The 21,212-nt window shown below is 41.4% G+C and overlaps 1 protein-coding gene across 1 annotated transcript; it reads right to left on the bottom strand.

Moving 5' to 3' along the window:
* Window positions 1-714: 714 nt before the first annotated feature.
* Window positions 715-21,000, bottom strand: LOC113076185 (lanC-like protein 2). The gene is made up of 10 exons (XM_026248846.1): window positions 20,750-21,000; window positions 18,606-18,945; window positions 15,335-15,452; window positions 14,839-15,046; window positions 13,835-13,982; window positions 10,860-11,006; window positions 8,606-8,788; window positions 6,648-6,824; window positions 4,675-4,747; window positions 715-2,679 (listed from the first exon to the last, which is right to left on the bottom strand). Exons 2-10 carry the CDS (start codon window positions 18,771-18,773, stop codon window positions 2,603-2,605), a joined length of 1,299 nt encoding a protein of 432 aa, XP_026104631.1. The 5' UTR covers window positions 18,774-18,945; window positions 20,750-21,000; the 3' UTR covers window positions 715-2,602.
* Window positions 21,001-21,212: the final 212 nt, after the last annotated feature.

Genomic DNA, 21,212 nt, shown 5'->3' with positions numbered 1-21,212 from the left:
TCAGATAATAAAGCTCCCTCTGTTCCAGACTTTTGCTCCTGTGTCTGTGTTTATGTGTTCAGCTCTTGCTAATTTTAAGCTCCTTGTAGCTTTGTAAGTGTTTACTTGCACAGTCGTGGCATTTTACTGGAACGAGCCTCTAGATTTAGCATAACATCAGATGAATAGCTTTTAGGTTAATTAGACCCATCTTTTCTTGGTTGCTTAAATCAAACTCAAGTCTTGTAAAAGAGTTCTGCAGCAGATGATCCATCTCGAAGTCTTTTTTACATTTATTTTAAAGCACACGTTGCACACAATCATCTCACCTTGAGATGTAATCACAATTACACGAATGTAATCACAAATCATTTAATGAGGACATAATGGGAGAAAACAACCACAACTGACGAGCTATATTGTCCTGTAGCAGCAAAACCCAACTTCCTTCACTTCATTAGTGAGGTTTTTCATCATAGCACCCCAACACTGAAGAAAGGTCCCCAGCTCAGATTTTTGTTGAGATTTTTTTCTGGCAAAAATATACATTAAAGAAGAAGAAATATTAATTTAAATTAATTCATTTAGCCGATGCTATTATCCAAAGTGACTTACAGTGCAAAAAAATTAGCCTCAAAAGTTTATGCAATTTGGTTGATTTGAACGACATTAAAAAATTCTGCAAAAAATAAAAATAAATATAAATAAATCTTCACATTCACAATGCTTCACAGGATGAGTAGTTCAAGTCTTTTATCACAGTTTTACCTCCGTCTTTGCAGTTTTCATAAACTTTGTTTCTCTTCTTTCTTTTATGAATTTGGTTCATGGTTAAGAACTCTGGATATTTTGTTTGAATTATTTCTGGGAAAAATTAATGTAACAAATAATTGTTAAAAAGTCTGTTATATCAGCTCATATGAACCTCCTGATTGGCTCATATCTGCCAAACCAATCAAGATCAGGGATAGCTTAGACTTCTCTTTTGTACACAGGGGTGAATCGAGATGAGATGATCATAGTCCCAATTAACCTGAAATCACCCGATGTGTGGTTTTATATAGACAGATGAACTAGGAGACACTATAATACCTCACATGATGTGTGTGAAGAGTTATCTCACACTGAACACAATCACACACTCACTGACGATCAGCTGACGACCTCGTCTCACATCACTCAAGAGAGACCCACAGAAGCTGATGATCTTCTCTCTCTAATGGTTTTCCTCTGTTGAAAGTGTTTTTATTGAAATGTAATTCTTTCATCACTCTACTTTACACCCTCAAATGAACGTGTGCAGATGACGTGCCCCCTCAGGTCATCCTCTCAGATGTACAGTTTTAGCTATGAGCATGGTATTAGATGTTTGAGAACAAGACTAAGATGCTGTGGAAGATCTTCAGTTTTAGCAGCGCAGGGAACATTAATACAATGACTTTATTCTCCAGTTTATGATCTTCTGCTTCTCAGCTCTTCTTCAGTCAAAGAACCAGCTCATACCTGCTTTACTGACACCTTCTGGACTACTGGAATCAATAATATAAGGTTTAGTTTTAATATTTCAGAGTCTTCTTTCAGTTAATATCTTTCTTTTTCACGAGTATGTCACTGCTATCATATACTGAACCGATTCGGTGTCCTCTTCTGAGATCTCTCTTTAATACCAACAGAGCTTCCAATATCATACACCATTAATATAGCTTCATAAAAACAGCAACACACACTATAATATATCCACACATATATACATATCATGAGGCTAAAGCGGTCTGTCACTACACATTAAACAGCACAAAGCTCTTATCGTCTGTATTTCTCAATAAATCGTAGAGAATCTGAAAGCTGATTAAATGATGATCAGTGGACGGCAGGCGCTGGGAATAATGTTTGGTGTTTATTTCAGCACAGACCTTACAGCCCCTGGCAGATCTTGGGATAGGAGAATCAATATCGATTTATCAAAATGAAGATAGATTGAAATCAATGTTACAGGTTGAGAAGGATCCAGGTGTGAGAAGACTGCATCAGCTGAAGGACAGTACAGACTTCAGTCCAGAAGAAGACCAACTTACTGACATTCATCAAGACATTTACCAGCGAGACACGCACGCACACACACACACACACACACACACTCAGAGACACGCACACACACACACACACACACACACACACACACGCACACACACACACACACACACACACACACACACACACACACACACACTGGACAACAACACTGTGTTAGCTGCTGGATTCTGACATGAGCACGTGTTGATCCTCACACTCAGAGAAAGAGAAAGACACAGACGTGTTCACACGGGACCAGCACTGCAGTGTGTGACACACATCACAGCGGTAACACACATGTAGCTGTGAGATATACAGATACTAACTAAAACAAAACCATATATTAGCATTAGATACTGTCCAAACAACAGCAGCACACTGATAAAGACGAGCTACGAGGAGTGAACTCAAGGCGGCGTTGTTGGTAATTACATCCATGATGAGGAGGAAATCGTTTTCTTCACTTTAAAGGGTCCGTCCAGATCTAACTGCTGTGAAAGCAGCTGACGCTCCTCATGAAGGAGAAACAGTCTATGCCTCCTACAACAGGTCAAAGTTCAAAAGCAGGGAATCGAGAGCCGTCAGGCTGGAGGACATCTGAGAGATAATGGATGGCTCCTGCCATACCTACAGCAACGACACAACAACAGTGTGTGAGGATCGAGATTCATCATATCAGCACACTATCAGATTAACCTCTTTCAGACAAAACTGAACATCAGCTGTGAATGTGTTCATCCTCAGTTCATCAGAGATCAGGAGGAGTGTGTGTCTTCATCAGATCTGGAGAAATGCAGCACTGCATCAGTGTCTCATCAGTGGATGCTCTGCAGTGAATGGGTGCCGTCAGAATGAGAGTCTGATAAAAACATCCCAATAATCCACAGCACTCCAGTCCATCAGTGAACATCTGGAGAAGACAAAACCTGAAACACATCCAGCATTAAGATGATTTTAACTCAAACACATAGAGTCTATAATCCATAATAACACTTCCTCCAGTGAAGACGTGCATCTGCTGTTGTCTCTCACAGATTAGTTTAGATCTGTTTAAACGCTGCTTGATCTGTGCAGATTTCTCTCCTGATTCAGACCAGAACACTTTTCACTGGAGGAAGTGTTATTATGGATTATAGACTCTATGTGTTTGAGTTAAAATCATCTTAATGCTGGATGTGTTTCAGGTTTTGTCTTCTCCAGATGTTCACTGATGGACTGGAGTGCTGTGGATTATTGGGATGTTTTTATCAGACTCTCATTCTGACGGCACCCATTCACTGCAGAGCATCCACTGATGAGACACTGATGCAGTGCTGTATTTCTCCAAACCTGATGAAGAAACAAAGTTAAATGTCCTGAGGGTGAGCACATGTTTAAGTGGACTGTCATTTCACGTCCAAAAGCCCAGTGTGATTAGAATAAATCTCTGCGTGATGCTGTGGGGGGTGCAGGACCCTCTCTGACCACTGACTACAGACTCGAGCGGCCAATCAGAATGAGACTTTCAATGAGAACCTGAGTAAAGGAAGCAGGTTGCCATGACAACAGCAAGGTAAAGCAGCAGATAAATCACTACAGACGCCAAGTGTGTGTGTGTGTGTGTGTGTGCGCGAGTGTGTGTGTGTGTGTGTGTGTGTGTGGAGAGCCTCGGGATTCAGATGATTCGACAGAGGAGTTGTGAAAACAAATAGATTTTGGCCTTCTGCTATTATATTTCTGGTCTTTTTGTGTAAAGAAGACGACAGAGGAATATGAGGAGGGAGAGGACTCAGGGAATGTTGCGAGCCGGGTTACACCACAGCACAATACATCGAAGCACATGTGCTGAATATTTTTGGCCTTGGGATGTTTACTAAAGAACACAGTTCTGAGCCGTTGATGAAGGAAATGTTGCAAATCAGATTCAAACCCACACTGCTCACATGAGAACCACAGCTCAATACTGCTGCGTATATTAACATACCGCTTAAATAGATTTGTTATCAATAAAGCTCTTGTTTTAAGAAGTTCCAGCGGCAAGCTGCAAAGAAAATTACAATCTTACTACAGAAATAATGAAAACTCAGATTTTTGTTGATTATTATTTTATACACACACACACACACACACACACATATATATATATATATATATATATATATATATATATATATATATATATTTTTTTTTTATTAATATTTATTTTCAGCATTTCAGCAAAGATGCATTAAATTGATCAAAAGTGTAAATGTTTTATGTGACAAAAGATTTGTCAGATTTGCATACATTCACATAAAAAACACCTATTTGAAATTCTAATAATATTTCACAATATTACAGTTTTTACTATATTTTGATCAAAATAAATGCAGCCTAGGTGAGCATTTACATAAATTTATATAAAATATATAGAGTACATAATTACACAATATAAACAGTTTTAAATAAGCTACACTTGAACGTGATGTGTGTCTCTGATTTCCCCCAGAGATGAACATGAGCTCCAGTGCAGCTCTGTAACAGCACACATGATTATTTCATTCATTTAACGAGTAAAGTTAAAATGTAATATTACATTTAATCCATGACTTTTTGAGAATAGTGAAGATTGTGTTATATCGATGAAGATGATGATCAGTTTACCTTCGAAGAGGGAATACGGCCGGTCAGGAATGCGGCAGCCGTGAGTCCCGTAGTCTAGACACCATTCAGCAAACTAGAACCAAACACAGAACACGTATGAGAAGTCTGTCCCTGGATCAGAGCTGAACCGAGCCGCTTCTCCAGCAGACATGATGAACACCACTGAATCTACTGTACATCTACTGTACATCTACTGCATCTACTCTATATTCACTGTACGTCTACTACATCCACTGTGTGTCTTCTACATCTACTGTACATCGACTGTTCATCTACTACATATACTGTACATCTACCGTACATCTACTGTACATCTACTTTATATCTACTACATCTACTGTAGATCTACTTCATGTACATCTACATCTACTGTACATCTACTACATCAACTGTATATCTACTGTACATCTACTGTACATCTACGGTATTTACTGTATATATACTACATCTACATCTACTGTACATCTACTGTCTACAAGGCTGTGCTGCTTGTGTACTGGAGCAGTGAGAGAGTGTGTGTGTGTGTGTGTGTGTGTGTGTGTGTGTGTGTGTGTGTGTGTGTTATGGATGGGTACCAAAACCGGTATTAAAATGGCCCCGGGGCTAAATTATGAAAGACCGTAGTATCAGTAAGATCTGACGGTATCGGTTCTGCTTTCGGGACTGGAGGGGGAAAAATGTATGTACTATGTATTTTTGCTTAATAATGTTATCTTGCACATTTTATCTCACCAAACATTTCTAATGTGTGATCATATTAAGACGTTTGTCTGTGAGATCTTTGAGGTCTCTCATGCACGCCGCGGAGGCGGTCTGTCAGGCCGGCGACACACTGGATGCGTGGAGCAAGCGTCTCAGCTGCGTGGCGTGTCTGTTTTTAATTCGGCTCCCATGTTAACAGGTTAGAGCTTGCAGACTGCCTGCGTGAGACGCGCGGCTCAGGCACGGCTCGACGCGTGCATGCTAGAAATAGAACCGACGCCTATTTTTCACGCAACACGCGTCAGGCCGGTGACACACTGGCTGCGTGGCGTCTCAGCTGCGTGTCAGGAGCGTGGCGGCTGCCTTCATTTTCTGTGTCTTTACACACCAGAACCGTGCCTGATGCGGCGCTGGCGCACTGCTGTGGGTGACATAGAGAGAGGCCCGACAGACCAGGCTCTTGTGTTCATGACAACAATATCAACTTTTTTTTACACACCTACACCTACGCCTACTGATAAAGGACACTGTCAAGAGTATTGACGGTAAAATAGACTATGTTTGACAGGTGCAATATTTGAAAATCGATAATTATTTAATTATTTTTTAAATTACATTTATATCTGAATTTATGTCAACCTAGAGCTTCAAATATCAAAATGTCATGAATTAATATGTATTTGTGTACAAAATGACATATAAAAATATTTTCCTATCATTTTGCCTGGAAACGCTTCCAACACAGGCGCATGTCGGGTGAAAAATTCTAGCATGCACACGTTTTCCGCGCGGCTCGAGCCGTGCCTAAGACCTGCATCTCACACAGGCAGTCTGCAAGCGCTAACCTGTTAACATGGGAGCCGAATTAAAAACAGACACGCCACGCAGCTGAGACGCTTGCGCTACGCATCCAGTGTCGCCAGCCTCAATCACACACACACTACAAGAACGAGTGCGGCGCACGCACACGTGAGCTGTGTGACGCACTCGTTTTTTTCCAGGCGCGTCCACACCGCATTGAGTTAAAAACCTCTCAACTTTTCAGAATGCCGCAAGCGCACCGCAGGTCATGTACAACACAAAGTACCGATAAGAATACAGTTAAAGTACCGGACCGTTAAGCAGTATCGGTAAGAGTAGTAATACCGTTAAAATCTTAATGATACCCATCCCTAGTGTGTGTGTGTGTGTGTGTGTGTGTGTGTGTGTGTGTGTGTGTGTGTGTGTGTGTGTGTGTGTGTGTGTGTGTGTGTGTGTGTGTGCTGCTGTACCTTGCAGGCCCGGTACAGGTACTTCTTGTCCTGTGTGGCGTGGTAGAGCGAGAGGAAGGCGTATCCGTTCCCCGCTGTGCCGTGACAGAGTCCATAACCCTTCCTCAGTAAACCTCTCTGCCAAATAACCTCTCCACACTCAGCTGCGTCTCGCAGGTACTTCTCCTCCCTGAAGACCTGCAGCACACACACACACACACACACACACACACATTTGATCTCCTCTGAGAACCAGCGAATGATCATCTCAATATAATAATACCAGCATTACAGTCACATGCAGGAACTGCAGACTGTGTATAATCAGAATCAGAATCAGAATGAGCTTTATTGCCAGGTGTCTACACATACGAGGAATTTGTTTTCATGACAGAAGCTCAGCAGTGCAACATAACAGTGACAGAACAAAAAACGCATAATAAAAGAATAAAAAATACAAATTAATAGGTTAGGAATGACAATAAACAAATTGACAGTTGTATGGCAGGTATATTACAATGAGCAGTTATGTATGTACAGGTATATTTTGTGCAAAAATGTATACAAAGTATGTACACTAAGTGTGTGTGTTAGATAAATAAGTGTATGTGTATATAAATATAAAATGTAGTGTGTTCCACAGTTATTATCAGCTGTTCATAAGATGGATTGCCTGAGGGAAGAAACTGTTCCTGTGTCTGGTCGTTCTGGAGCTCAGTGCTCTGTAGTGTCGACCAGATGGCAACAGTTCAAAGAGGGAGTGTGCTGGATGTGAGGGGTCCAGAGTGATTTTAACAGCCCTTTTGCTCACTCTGGATAAGTACAGTTCTTGAATAGATGGGAGGGTTGTACCGATGATTCGCTCAGCAGTCCGGACTACCCTCTGTAGAGGATCCAGCAAGGGTCCGGTGATGTCCTTCAGGTGGCCCAGCACCAGTTTCTCAAATGACTTCATGACTACAGACGTTAGAGCCACAGGCCTGTAGTCATTTAGTCCTGTAATTTTGGGTTTCTTAGGGATGGGGATGATGGTGGAGCGTTTGAGGCATGAAGGGACTTCGCACAGCTCCAGCGATCTGTTGAAGATGGGGGCCAGCTGGTCAGCACAGGATTTCAGACAGGCTGTGTGGGGCTGCTTCCGGAAGACCTGCCGCACAATTTACCATCATAACACTAGTGTGTGTGTGTGTGTGTGTGTGTGTGTGTGTGTGTGTGCGTGTGTGTGGAAGCAGGTCCTGCCGTCTGTCTTCATTTGTCAGAGCTCTGGTGTAAAAGTTGCTCGAAGAAAAATTCACTTTCCAAATATAACACATTCTCAATTTCCCTTGCAGTCCTCAGGCGACCCACCAGACAGAGACAGAGACACAGAAGAACACAGAACAAGAGAGAGAGAGAGAAAAAGAGAGAGAGAGAGAGAGACAGAGAGAGAAATACTCTACATTGACTCTACATTGATGGAGGGAGAAAACAAACTCATTAAAAGTCCACAGACTAATTAACATCTTTCTTTTATTCTATCTGACAACACATTTGAATATTTGACCAAAAACCACTCAAATGTGTAACACTTTTCAAATTTCACTATGATGCCCGATATAGACAGAAATAAGGCTGTGATGAACAGAAGTGTGACTCTGTGAGTGAGCACTAGATGGCAGTGTGGGCTGCTGTGTGAAGAAATAAACACTGAACACACATGACCTTGAGAACGAACAGCACACAGACACACACACACACACACACATCTGAATCCCAGTTCACTGCAGAGACAGATATCTGCCTCCACACGGAGAGAATCAGCTGCTCCTGCAATATCATGAAGGAACATCACAGGAGGAAAAACAGCCCATGTGTAGAAGTGCAGCTTCAGCTCTAACTCTTGCATGTGTACTGAGATTATGATTGTGTGTGTGTGTGTGTGTCTGTGTGTGTGTGTGTGTGTGTGTGTGTGTGTGTGTGTGTGTGTGTGTGTGACTCACTCTATGAGCCATGATGAGCATATGTATCACTCCAGGAGCTCCGTGGCACCAGTGCACCAGTCTGTCCGTCTCGTTGCTGAGGGATGATGGGTAATTGCCCGAGCGGAACTTCTTGTGCCGCACGTAATCCACACTGGGCCGCAGCAGCTCACTCAGAGTCTCCTCACTGACTTTAGCACTCGGCTGTGAAGACAGACAAACTTAGACTGACTTTTTAGCTTACAGTGTACAAAGAAAACATTTTCTCTTTTTTTGGTCTAGATTGAAGAATCTAATACAAATACACATGAAGAGTTTAATACTCTTATTTCATGAATCTCTCAATTAAAATTCGTTTTGGTGTTTTAGGGTGACATGAAGTCTTCAATAATATATTTTGTATTTTTTATAATTCAAATAAAACAGAGGTCTGTGCTGGACTGTGATGTGATGCTGGCCATCGGACCACGCCCCTCTGCGTCGCCATGACGCACGCTCCTGTTGCCCTGCCAACCGCCAGAGTGCCACAGCCAATCAGCTTGCTGCATCTCTCCGCTCCTCCACCAGCAGCTGCAGACGGAGCTCTCCAACAGACTTTAACTCAAGATTGAGTGCTTACAGTTTTGCAGTATTATGTTCCTGTTTAACACTGAAGCTGCTTCGACACGATCTGTACTGTTGAAAGCACTCCGTTTTTTTGGTTTGTTTGTATATTACGAGTAGCATACGCAATTGAATTCAACAGGTAAACCCCAGACAGCCTGGAGACTGAGAAGAGAAGAGATCCTTCCTCCTGAAGAACATCTCAGTCCCCTGGGGCTGACTCTGAACAGCCAGCTGTCATTCAGAAACCACTGCGCTACGTCTCTGTTAGCAGAGAACATCATTCACTACTCGTTTTTCACTGCATAGTCTGGAAATGGTCCATAAAGACGTAGCTTACTAACAAGGCTCCAGAGAAAGCCACAAGAGGAAGCGCTAGCATGAGGATTATTAAACACAGGAAGCTGTGAAGATGTATGCTAATGCTGGCAGACCTGATGTTGCATCCTGGGATCACAGGTATGTAAGCACAAAAACCCCAAACGTCTTAATATTCATGCAGCTGCTCTGGAATGACTTTAAAAGGTTGATTTTTCAACACACTCACACACACACACACACACACACACTCTCTCTCTCACTCACACACATACACACACACACTCTCTCACACACACACACTCACTCACTCTCTCACACACACACACACATACACACACACACTCTCTCACACACACACACTCACTCTCTCTCTCACACACACAGATACTCACACACACTCTCTCACACACACACACACACACACACACTCACTCTCTCTCTCTCACACACACACACGCTCACACACACACACACACACACACACTCACTCTCTCTCTCACACACACACACACACTCACACACACGCTCACTCTCTCTCTCACACACACAGACACTCACACACACTCTCACACACACACACACTCTCTCTCTCACTCACACACATACACACACACACTCTCTCACACACACACACACACACACACACTCACTCTCTCTCTCTCACACACACACACGCTCACACACACACACACACACACACACTCACTCTCTCTCTCACACACACACACACACTCACACACACGCTCACTCTCTCTCTCACACACACAGACACTCACACACACTCTCCCACACTCTCTCACACACACACACACACACACACACACACTCACTCTCTCTCTCTCACACACACACACACACTCACACACACACACACTCTCTCTCTCACTCACACACATACACACACACACTCTCTCACACACACACACACACACACACACTCACTCTCTCTCTCTCACACACACACACGCTCACACACACACACACACACACACACTCACTCTCTCTCTCACACACACACACACACTCACACACACGCTCACTCTCTCTCTCACACACACAGACACTCACACACACTCTCCCACACTCTCTCACACACACACACACACACACACACTCACTCTCTCTCTCTCACACACACACACACACTCACTCTCTCTCTCACACACACAGACACTCACACACACTCTCCCACACTCTCTCTCACACACACACACACACACACTCACTCTCTCTCTCTCACACACACACACACACACACACACACGCTCTCTCTCACACACACTCACACACACACACGCTCACACACATGCTCTCTCTCTCACACACACACTCTCACACACACACGTCTCACCTGCAGGAGTGTGTAGTAAATGCCTGCCAGGCCGTGAGCTGCTCCCACATACTGCTTCTGATGCCACTCGTACAGCAGCGGACAGCGCTCAGACTTCTTCTGCTCTTTAGACAGCTTCTTCCCTGACTCCAGAATAGCTGTCACCACCTTGGGATCAGATAATAGTCTTGTTATGGATCAAAGTGTCCGTCACTTCACAGTAATCAGCAGGTTTATCTGCAGCGGTTCAGCAAGGGTTAAACAACTGATTCAAATAAGCACGGCAGCAACAGCATTCTTCAACTCTCCTTCATGTGCACCACCTTTATTAGAAGCACTGTTCAGTGTACTGTATGTAATGTATACTGAAGTGGAGAGTTCCGGTCCTTGGTTCTGATTGGCTGAGCCACATTCGAAGCTGTTGTTACTCTACAAAGTAACACACACCTTTGTTTACATTTGTGTGTTGTTCAGCAATATCTGAGGGACTACATTGAACTACATTGTTTGGTGGAAGAATACTGTTGTTATTAATATCATTATTTTCTGTGAAGCCTTACTACATATATGAAATAATCAGTGTCTAATATCAATAAGCCACATGAAGCTGTGGTTTACAGTGAATTTATAACAGCTATAACTAACAATGCCACTTAGCTGTTATAAATTCACTGTAAATCTCGGTTACTTGGTGCTTATTGTTTTAATTTACTAAAGTTCACAAAAACTTGAATCAAAAATTCAAATCTAAATCTAAATCGCAAAACCTGACAATTTTTATTTTTTTTAAAATAACCCCAAAAAACAAAGCTACAAAAACCCTAAAAGCAAAAGTTTAAAGGCCTGTTCAGACCAAGAATGATAACTATAAAGATAACAATAAACATATAGTTCTAAAAGCTGTTCACAATATTAAAGTCCACACCACAAAGAAATAAAATCATTAGAATGACTTCCAGAATGATTTATTGTCCAGCTAATGAATGATACAAACCTCAACAATCAGATTCAGAATCAGTCAGAATCAATCAGAATCAGTCAGAATCAGTAAGAATCAGTCAGAATCTGTCAGAATAGAATCAGTAAGAATCAGTAAGAATCAATCAGAATCTGTCAGAATCAGTAAGAATCAGTAAAAATCAGTCAGAATGAATCAGAATCAGTCAGAATCAATCAGAATCAGTCAGAATCAATCAGAATCGGTCAGAATCAGTCAGAATCAAACGCTGCTTGATCTGTGCAGATTTCTCTCCTGATTCAGACCAGAACACCTTTTCACTGGAGGAAGTGTTATTATGGATAATAGACTCTGTGTTTGAGTTAAAATCATCTTAATGCTGGATGTGTTTCATCTTTTGTCTTCTCCAGATGTTCACTGATGGACTGGAGTGCTGTGGATTATTGTGATGTTTTTATCAGACTCTCATTCTGACGGCACCCATTCACTGCAGAGCATCCACTGATGAGACACTGATGCAGTGCTGTATTTCTCCTTTAACAGCCCCCCACTGTCTGTACAAGTCACATAATAAACCTTTCATCTCAACCACCTCAAAGCTAGAGTTATATTTTTACCAAAACACTCAGAAATAGTCAGTGACTGACTCAAAAAAGCAAATACTCCTACTGAAGTAAATGAAGAATAATGTCTTCAGATCAGAGCTGTCAAAGAGAGGACAAGCTGAAGAGGCATAAACAGCTGTTTCCTGCTGAGATGAAGACTGGATGTCAAACGAGCATCTCAAGCGATCTATTCTCAGACGCAATCAACCGTAAGATCCACTGAAGACAACAAGAAGACTTTTACAGTGTGTGTGTGTGTGTGTGTCATCTTGAGTCACAGGTACTACTCACAACATCAAGTTACTGGCCATCTTTGTGTTTAAATATAGAATTAAAAATATGTACAAGGTTTCATAAAATCAAGTTTCGTTAACAAAAGCCAAGACGTTATAAGCCATAAAACACAAGTATGAGCTCTGCTCCTAATTTTTAAAAAATATATATATCCTCTCTGTCTGCTGGGACGACTTCTGCTCTGAAGAGAACTGTGTACTGTATTATTCAGATGCTTTAATAAGCTCTCCTTCATCTCACTGCTCTCGTCTGCCCACACACACTGAGAACTGGACACTGGCCAGAGAATCAAGACTATAGTGAATGACCTACAGTAAAGCAGCCCACGAGAGGATAAACATTCAGAGTGTGGGTCAGAGGATTAATACATGTGCTGCACACACACACACACACACACAGACACAGAGACACAGACACACACTCTCACACACACACACACACACACACTCACACACACTCACACACACACACTCACACACACACACAAACACACACACACACACACACACACACGTTTGTTTTTGTGTAAAGTGTGTTCATCCCATAGGTGTAATGGTTTTTATTCTGTAGAAACTGTATATTCTATGTCCCTTCACCAACCCTACACCTAACCCTAACCCTCACAGGAAACTTTGTGCATTTTTACTTTCTCAAAAAAACTCATTCTGTATGATTTATAAGTGTTTTGAAAAATGGGGACATGGGTTATGTCCTCATAAGTCACCCTCTCTTTGTAATACCTGTGTCATACCCATGTCATTATACAGAGTTGTGTCCTGATATGATACAAAAACATGCCCACAAACACACACACACACACACACACACACACACAGAAAAAGAAAAAAAAACAATATCAGATTTGTAATCATGGTAATATTTGGAATAAAACGGCACTCTTTGTATGAAACTGATTAACTATATGAAGTGGTGTAAATATGTAAATGTTCTTCCTCCGTGTCTTGAATTAGTGATCGTTCTAAACGCATCTGAACAGACTGAATCACTCAGTGAAACAACACACTAATATAAGCACAGTATTCACCTAATGCAAGCGTCTCTGTAGAGGTGATCTGAATGTTTGCTAAATACTCAACAGTTGGTATATAATGACCGTCCTTCATGTGCATGTCACTGACCGTGGTGATGGTGGCCTGGTCCAGCGCGTGCGGCCCGATCTCTGTGTGAACATACAGCAGGGCGTACAGGTATCCTGCTCGTCCGTACAGGAGCTCGTCCGGAGCGTCGGAGTCTGTGCTGAGCACGGAGCGCTGGAGCTGGAGCAGTCTGAACCACAGACACCAGATCAAACACCAGCATCTCTACACTACTGCTGCAGCATCGGAGCTCAAACTACACACTTACACATCTGCTACACACAGCACATTACAGGTTAGGGATTTATTGACATAAAACTTAAAAAAGGAGATTATGTATTCATTGTATTTAATATTTTGTTTGTTTTCAAACTGCATTCATTTAACTGTTTTTCAAAAGTGTCATATGTACTGGTCAGATGATTTATTTATATGATAATGTAATCCTGATTAAATAAACATATATTAATTTATTTAAAAATATATATAACTGGACCCCAAATAGCATGGTAGTATTTACATCTGCATTACATCAAGCACCCTACTCTCTGGTTTACTCTATTCTAGACAATTAAAATACACACAAATCAGTTTAATATAATTGAACATCACGTAGCATTTCTCCTTCTGTTTTCCTTTTTCTTTTCATCTTAATCTTGTGTTTGAACAGCATAATGAATCGAGAGTAATGCAGGATATAATCAGTTCAGAAACAAAGCAAGGGACTGTCTTCATAAATGAGTCACTGAATTATTCACTCGCTTGATTTACTGATTACTGATTGATTCAGTAACGAATCACAGCTGTGTTTTGATCAGAGACACTCAACAGTTCTGCTGTGGCCTCGTTTACTGAACGGTTGTATAAATCAGTATCACATTATCAGTGCTGCAGATCTTGGTTAAAGCAGCACTCTTGCTTTCCAAACACTTGTGCACTACTTGTTTTGCAAAACCACAGCAAGCTTCCCCAAACACACTCGCAGAGAGCAGACAGTGGAAGCGACCAGAGATTACAGAGACAGAGAGAGTCAGAAACACTCTTACTTGGTGAGACATTCCTGGGATTCGCTCTGGTTCTTTAAGAGATGATGAAGCACTGCTCCTACAGCGAGCGGCCCGGCGTCTCCACACAGGAAGGACACGCGCCGGCCGTTCAGGTTCCTCAGCGCACGTTTGATGTAATCCAGAGCACGCTGCAGGTGCGAGGCGTCCTGTGTCCCTCGATACAGCTGCAGGTACAGCAGGGCGATGCCTGGCGATGACATCACCTCTCAGAGCACTGAACCACTGCAGCACATTCAAAACATGCAACTAACTCAACTTCACTATTACACTTATTACATATTAGATAAGTTAGTGTGTGTGTGTGTGTGTGTGTGTGTGTGTGTGTGTGTGTGTGTGTGTGTGTGTGTGTGTGTGTGTGTGTGTGTGTGTGTGTGTGCCGTCAAATGATTAATCTCGATTAACGGATTTATATTCTGTTCTGCAAAAGCTGTAAATAAAGTCCACTGATTCATCATATTAAGTGTTTGGTGTTCACCTGTCCAGCCCGTGTAGGTGGAGAAGTCGTGTGGATCTGCAGTCTTCAGGCCCTCCTCCATCTGTTGGAGAAGATCTTTGATCTTGCTTTGCACCTTCTTCTGAAAGGCATCACTGATCTATTTTCAGGGAACGGGGAAAAGGTAAGCTTCCAAGCTTCATTGGGCATACCATTGTTTTATTAATGAATTCACACATAGAGACCCTGGCACTGAATAATGTACAGCATTGTATTCAAAACTGTTGAGGACCAAATACAGAGCCCTGTGGAATCTCCATTATAAAATTCAAAATATATGCATATCGTATCAAATCTCGAAACATATTTGATTTAAAAAGATATGTGTATGCATACCCACTGCATCACAGACACACTTTAACCTTTAAAAGTGAACGGTACGTCAGAGACTTCTTCGCCCTGCAATGCAACACCGCAGATCAGCTTTGAGCAACTACTCAGAGGACCACTGATAATATTACACAGAATCATATATTTGCAAACATTTGACCGTCACAGAGACACTAGCTAATTGTATCCCGAATCAACTGTTGTCTGTGATTTGCTGACAATGGTACACAGGGTAATGTGGCACCCTGGGATCCTGGAGTTCAGCCTCACACAAAGAGCACATCTGAACACAGAAGAAAAAGAGTTCTTTTCTTTACTGCCACAGGGGAAAATTCATAATGTGTATTGCTATATCTGAAGGTCTGAGTTCAATAGCTTATGAACCGTGTGCACGGTAGAGTGAAGGTGGATCCAGAGTTAGTTCTTTCTCCTGCAGCAGTGAGTCTGTGAGGCGAATCCTAATGAGGAGCAAACCTCACCTATAACAAGCCGCCCTGACAAAGACACTGACATACACAACCTCAACATAAGAATAAGGAGTAACTGTGGGTAAAAGAATCCACTAGGGGCAGATATTTCAAACTAAAGTCTGTATTTTGCCTACACTACAAAAAGCTGATAATACAATGCTGAAGTCAGATGAGAATGCACTTCTCTAACAAGTCTACTGTGATTTATATAAGAACTGTCTGAAAATTGGACATCGTCATTTCACATGTAATGCAAGTCAACATTTTATATAATTTACAAATTATTTAAAAATCATAAAAAAAGAAAATCATAAAAATAAAAACATTTAATAAAAAAATATATATATACCAGTGTAATTATAGTTTTCTAAAATTGTAAATAAATTTATTAATCAACATTAATTAAAAAATAATAAAAAAACAGACATAAATAATAAATAAATACATAAACTATTTCAGTGAGACTGATCTGATACTTTTGTACAAAATATTGGTTTGTAATGTATATTTGCCAGGTCTAAATGATGGAGTAAATGCAGTCAATGTAGGTAAACATGGGAAAAAGTCCAAATTATGTTACTTTCACAGTTTATACTAGATTAGTCCTAAGAATATGTGACGCAGAAGCTGCCAGCATGATGCTCGGGTGTGCTGGGAGGTTGTCAGGATGTTGCTTTATGGTTGCTGAAGCGTTGTGTGAGGTTTCTAGTTTGTTGCATTGCACCTGTTAAGATGTCCTGGTTTTAATGCAACAAAAACTGGGAAAAGCAAAAAATAATCAATACTCTTGAAAATATAATCAAGAAGACTGCAATGAAGAAATTCTAATGCGTTGACTTTTCTGAGCATGGAGCCCTGCTGCTGTCTGAACCCAATCAAATAATGAAGGTGTGTTTCTGCAGAGATCCACAGCACAGGAGTGATTGATTGACAGCTGAGGGGACGGACACAAGACAGCCACTGAACACTGCTGGGAATATAGAGGGAATATCAGCACAAACCTCCCCATCTTTCCTTTACCACGGCATTCAGAGAGCTGTCTGATATCTGAAGGACTCCTCAGAGAATAATTACTAATGCCACAGCACACATTATTAGCTATAATCTACACAAAAATACACCAATATATCAGTCTGATAACATAACACACAGCACAGTCAATGTCCACATAACCATAGCAACCACAGCTTCTGATCAAAATTAGACGATGCACAAAAACATGTGCTGTACGCTGAGACACTGCAGTTCTAGTCAAATCCCTACTGAAGACCGTTTCAGCCACAGAACAGAGCCGATTAGAATACGGTGTTACTAAGGTGTTGTGGGTGGTTGTCAGGGTTTTGTGAAGGGTTGTCAGGGTGTTGTGGGTGGTTGTCAGGGTGTTTAAGGTGTTGAGGGTGGTTGTTAGGGTGTTTGGGTGTTGTCAGGGTGTTGTGTGTGGTTGTTATAAGGGTGTTGTGAAGGGTTGTCAGGGTGCTGTGGGTGGTTGTCAGGGTGGTCAAGGTGTCGTAGGTGGTTGTCAGGGTGTTTGGGTGTTGTGGGTGGTTGTCAGGGTGTTGTGAAGGGTTGTCAGGGTACTGTGGATGGTTGTCAAGGTGGTATGGGTGGTTGTCAGGGTGTTATGGGTGGTTGTCAGTGTGTTGTGGGTGGTTGTCAGGGTGGTTGTCAGGTTTTTGTGAAGGGTTGTCAGGGTGTTGTGGGTGGTTGTCAGGGTGTTTAAGGTGTTGAGGGTGGTTGTTAGGGTGTTGTCAGGGTGTTGTTATTAGGGTGTTGTGAAGGGTTGTCAGGGTGTTGTGGGTGGTTGTCAGGGTTTTGTGAAGGGTTGTCAGGGTGTTGTGGGTGGTTGTCAGGGTGTTTAAGGTGTTGAGGGTGGTTGTTAGGGTGTTGTCAGGGTGTTGTGAAGGGTTGTCAGGGTGGTCAAGGTGTCGTGGGTGGTTGTCAGGGTGTTTGGGTGTTGTGGGTGGTTGTCAAGGTGTTATGGGTGGCTGTCAGGCTACTGTGGGTGGTTGTCAGGGTGTTGTAGGTGGTTGTCAGGTTTTTGTGGGTGGTTGTCAGGGTGCTGTGGGTGGTTGTCAGGGTGTTGTAGGTGGTTGTCAGGGTGCTGTGGGTTGTTGTCAGGGTGCTGTGGGTTGTTGTCAGTGTGTTATGGGTGGTTGTCAGGTTTTTGTGGGTGGTTGTCAGTGTGTTATGGGTGGTTGTCAGGTTTTAGTGGGTGGTTGTCAGGGTGTTGTAGGTGGTTGTCAGGGTGCTGTGGGTCTAAAATGTTTGAATGTTTCTGAAAGTGTCTGCTCACCAAGACTGCATTTATTTGATCAGAAATACAGTAAAACGGTAATAATTGTCAAATATTATTAGAATTTAAGAGAGCTGTCTGATTATGAACAACACCGTGTTTGTAAACAGAGCATCTAGCGTTATCGCGTTAAACGCTCAAATAACGCGAGAACACGAACCTTTCCGTCGGCATCACACGGCTCGTTCCCTCCGCTGTGTTCTTCTGGGTCTGAGGACACGCAAAGGCTCTGATCCCAGTCCGGGAACGGGTTGATGAAGCTGCGCTCCTCCATCTCTGCCTCGGAGCCGGTGATTAGCTTCAGCCGCTTCGACACGTTGTCGCCCATCGCGACGGAGGCCCACCACGGACACACTCCAGCAGAAACGCGTTTCGGTTTCGCCGTCTGGACTGAGCAGGTCCTGATGCTGCAGCTGCTGCTGATGATGATGATGATGGGTGAGGCTACTGATGAAGGTCAGGAGTCACTCTAACACTATTCAGTGCTCTGTCCCGACTCCCTACAGAAAATGGGTAGAGACCCATTAGGAATAATTCCTATTTTTTAGGAATAACAAATAAATAATATACTGCATTTATTTGATCAAAAATACAGTAAAACAAAGTGAAATGTTATTCCAATGTAAAACAGCTGTTTTCTGTGTGAATCTCTGTTAAAGTGTTAAACATTTCTTATTATTATCAATGTTGAACATAGTTGTGCTGAACAATATTTCTGTGAAGGACGTATTTAGAATTTGAAGAATACCTGCATGTTTATTGTTATCAGTTTTTGAAGTGTTATTATTTATGCTACATTGTATGTTGTTTAGTTTATGTGTTTGTGCTTTCTGATGTTATATTAATCATCACAGCTGCTAAAGAGGCCGGTTTCGAAGGCATAATGTGGCATTTATTTTTAGATAATATTTAACATTTTATTTTATTTTTTGTTTTTTTATTACTTTCCTAATAAAAACATTTTGTTTATTAGACAGAAAAGTAGTAAAAAAAATAGAAGCATATAAACAAAGTGTAATATATATAGGCCTATATATATATATATATATATATATATATATATATATATATATATATATATATATATATATATATATATATATATATATATATATATATATATATTATTATTATTATTATTATTATTATATTTTTTTTTTTTTTTTTTTTTTTACTTGCTGCAATAACCACCGAGTGAACTGTACCCGCACTATTTTAAATACTGTTCTGATGAAGAAAAATTGTATCATAAATATTTTATGCCACATCAAATACTTTGGGTCTCATTCATGAAACATTCGTAAATATACGAGTAAATATCTGAGTGATTTGCGCGTAAAGAGAACTTCCCGAAAACTCTTCTCCTGATTCACAAAAACTTCGTAAACGTCAGATGTGATAGTGAAATGTGCGTGTGTGTTAATGAATTCCAATCAGTCGTAATGGGACGCCCTCACTCTCAATTACCATAAATCCCGCCTATTAAATCCGACTGACAACTATATGTGAGCATCATATTATGACACCAAACGAAGGATTTCAACATGTCTGCTCAAAAGCGACTGAAAAAGAAACATTTCTCATCTGCAGAAATTGAAGTTTTAGTATCAGAAGTTCATTCAAAATGCCACATTTTATTTTCAATCGTAGGTACTAGTGGCGTATCAGGTCCTAAAAAAGGAAGTTTGGCAGCATATTACAGATCCTATTACTGGCTCTCATAATAAAAGTTAAAAGAAAAACCGTATGTAATTAATATATATATATATATATATATATATATATATATATATATATATATATATATATATATATATATATTTCAAAATGCTGTGTAAATATGTACCCGATTAAGGTGAATTAAAATGCAGCCGTATTAATGAGCAAAACATTCAGAAGTTAAACGCACTATTTACGTGTGGCTGGGAGCAGGTGTAGATTTCTTTCGTACCAACTAACATTGGGAAAATACGAACGTTTTAATGAATCCGAAAATTTACGCCAAAACCACTTTACACGCGATTTACACAAAAATTCGTTCTGCTCGTGTTTCATGAATGAGCCCCTATGAAAGGAAAATGTGTGGATGCAAAGATCTTAGGACACGATGAAAACATGTTTGCATGAACTTCCATGGTCAAATATTGATATGCCGCATTCTCCACTGATTTTACATCCCTTTGTTTCACAGGACAGTTCTGCCAACCTCAGACGAGGATGAGGATGATGATGAAGGTCGGGCAGATTCTAGCGCTGGACGCGACACACAGACAGCATCTCATTCATGAAGAAACGAGCACTTACATGCTTCCAGTCAGGTCCAGTGCAGAATCCCGGAGAATGTGTTCATTCAGAAGCGATGCACGCGACGCCGTCTGATCAGAGAAACCCGGTCCTTTCCCTTCTCACTTCCGGCGAGTGATGAAGATGATGGTGCTGCTGGTCTGCGTCTATCTTGAGCACAAACAGATGTAGACCCCTCTCCTCCATCAGGATTATACAGAGAACAGATCCATCAACCATCATCCCTCAGTCTCGCGCGCACACGGTCTCTCATTCAAAACAAGCGCTGCAGTCTGGGGGGGGGGGGGGGCAATTCTTCATACTCCTAGGCATGCAACCCAAACATAGGCTAAATGTCGGACCATATTTGTTATACAATTAATTAATTCCGCTCATCATATGATGAATGATAACTCCCCTCTAGGATTGATGATATAACGCGTTCAAACTGTAGTGAGAGAGCGGAATGTTCAAAGTAGCGCAT

Source organism: Carassius auratus, unplaced genomic scaffold (assembly GCF_003368295.1).
Source record: "Carassius auratus strain Wakin unplaced genomic scaffold, ASM336829v1 scaf_tig00019252, whole genome shotgun sequence".
Taxonomy (NCBI): Eukaryota; Metazoa; Chordata; class Actinopteri; order Cypriniformes; family Cyprinidae; genus Carassius; species Carassius auratus.
Note: the sequence above shows the minus strand (reverse complement) of the source record. Positions and strands in the feature narration are given on the sequence as shown.

Coding starts and splice junctions, on each gene's coding strand:
- LOC113076185 (XM_026248846.1), bottom strand. CDS start 18,773: ATGGGCGACAACGTGTCGAAGCGGCTGAAGCTAATCACCGGCTCCGAG. Junction 8,789..10,859: donor TTTACTACACACTCCTGCAG/GTGAGACGTGTG, acceptor CTGTCTTCACAG/CCGAGTGCTAAAGTCAGTGA. Junction 4,748..6,647: donor ACCTGTACCGGGCCTGCAAG/GTACAGCAGCAC, acceptor GTTTGGTTCTAG/TTTGCTGAATGGTGTCTAGA.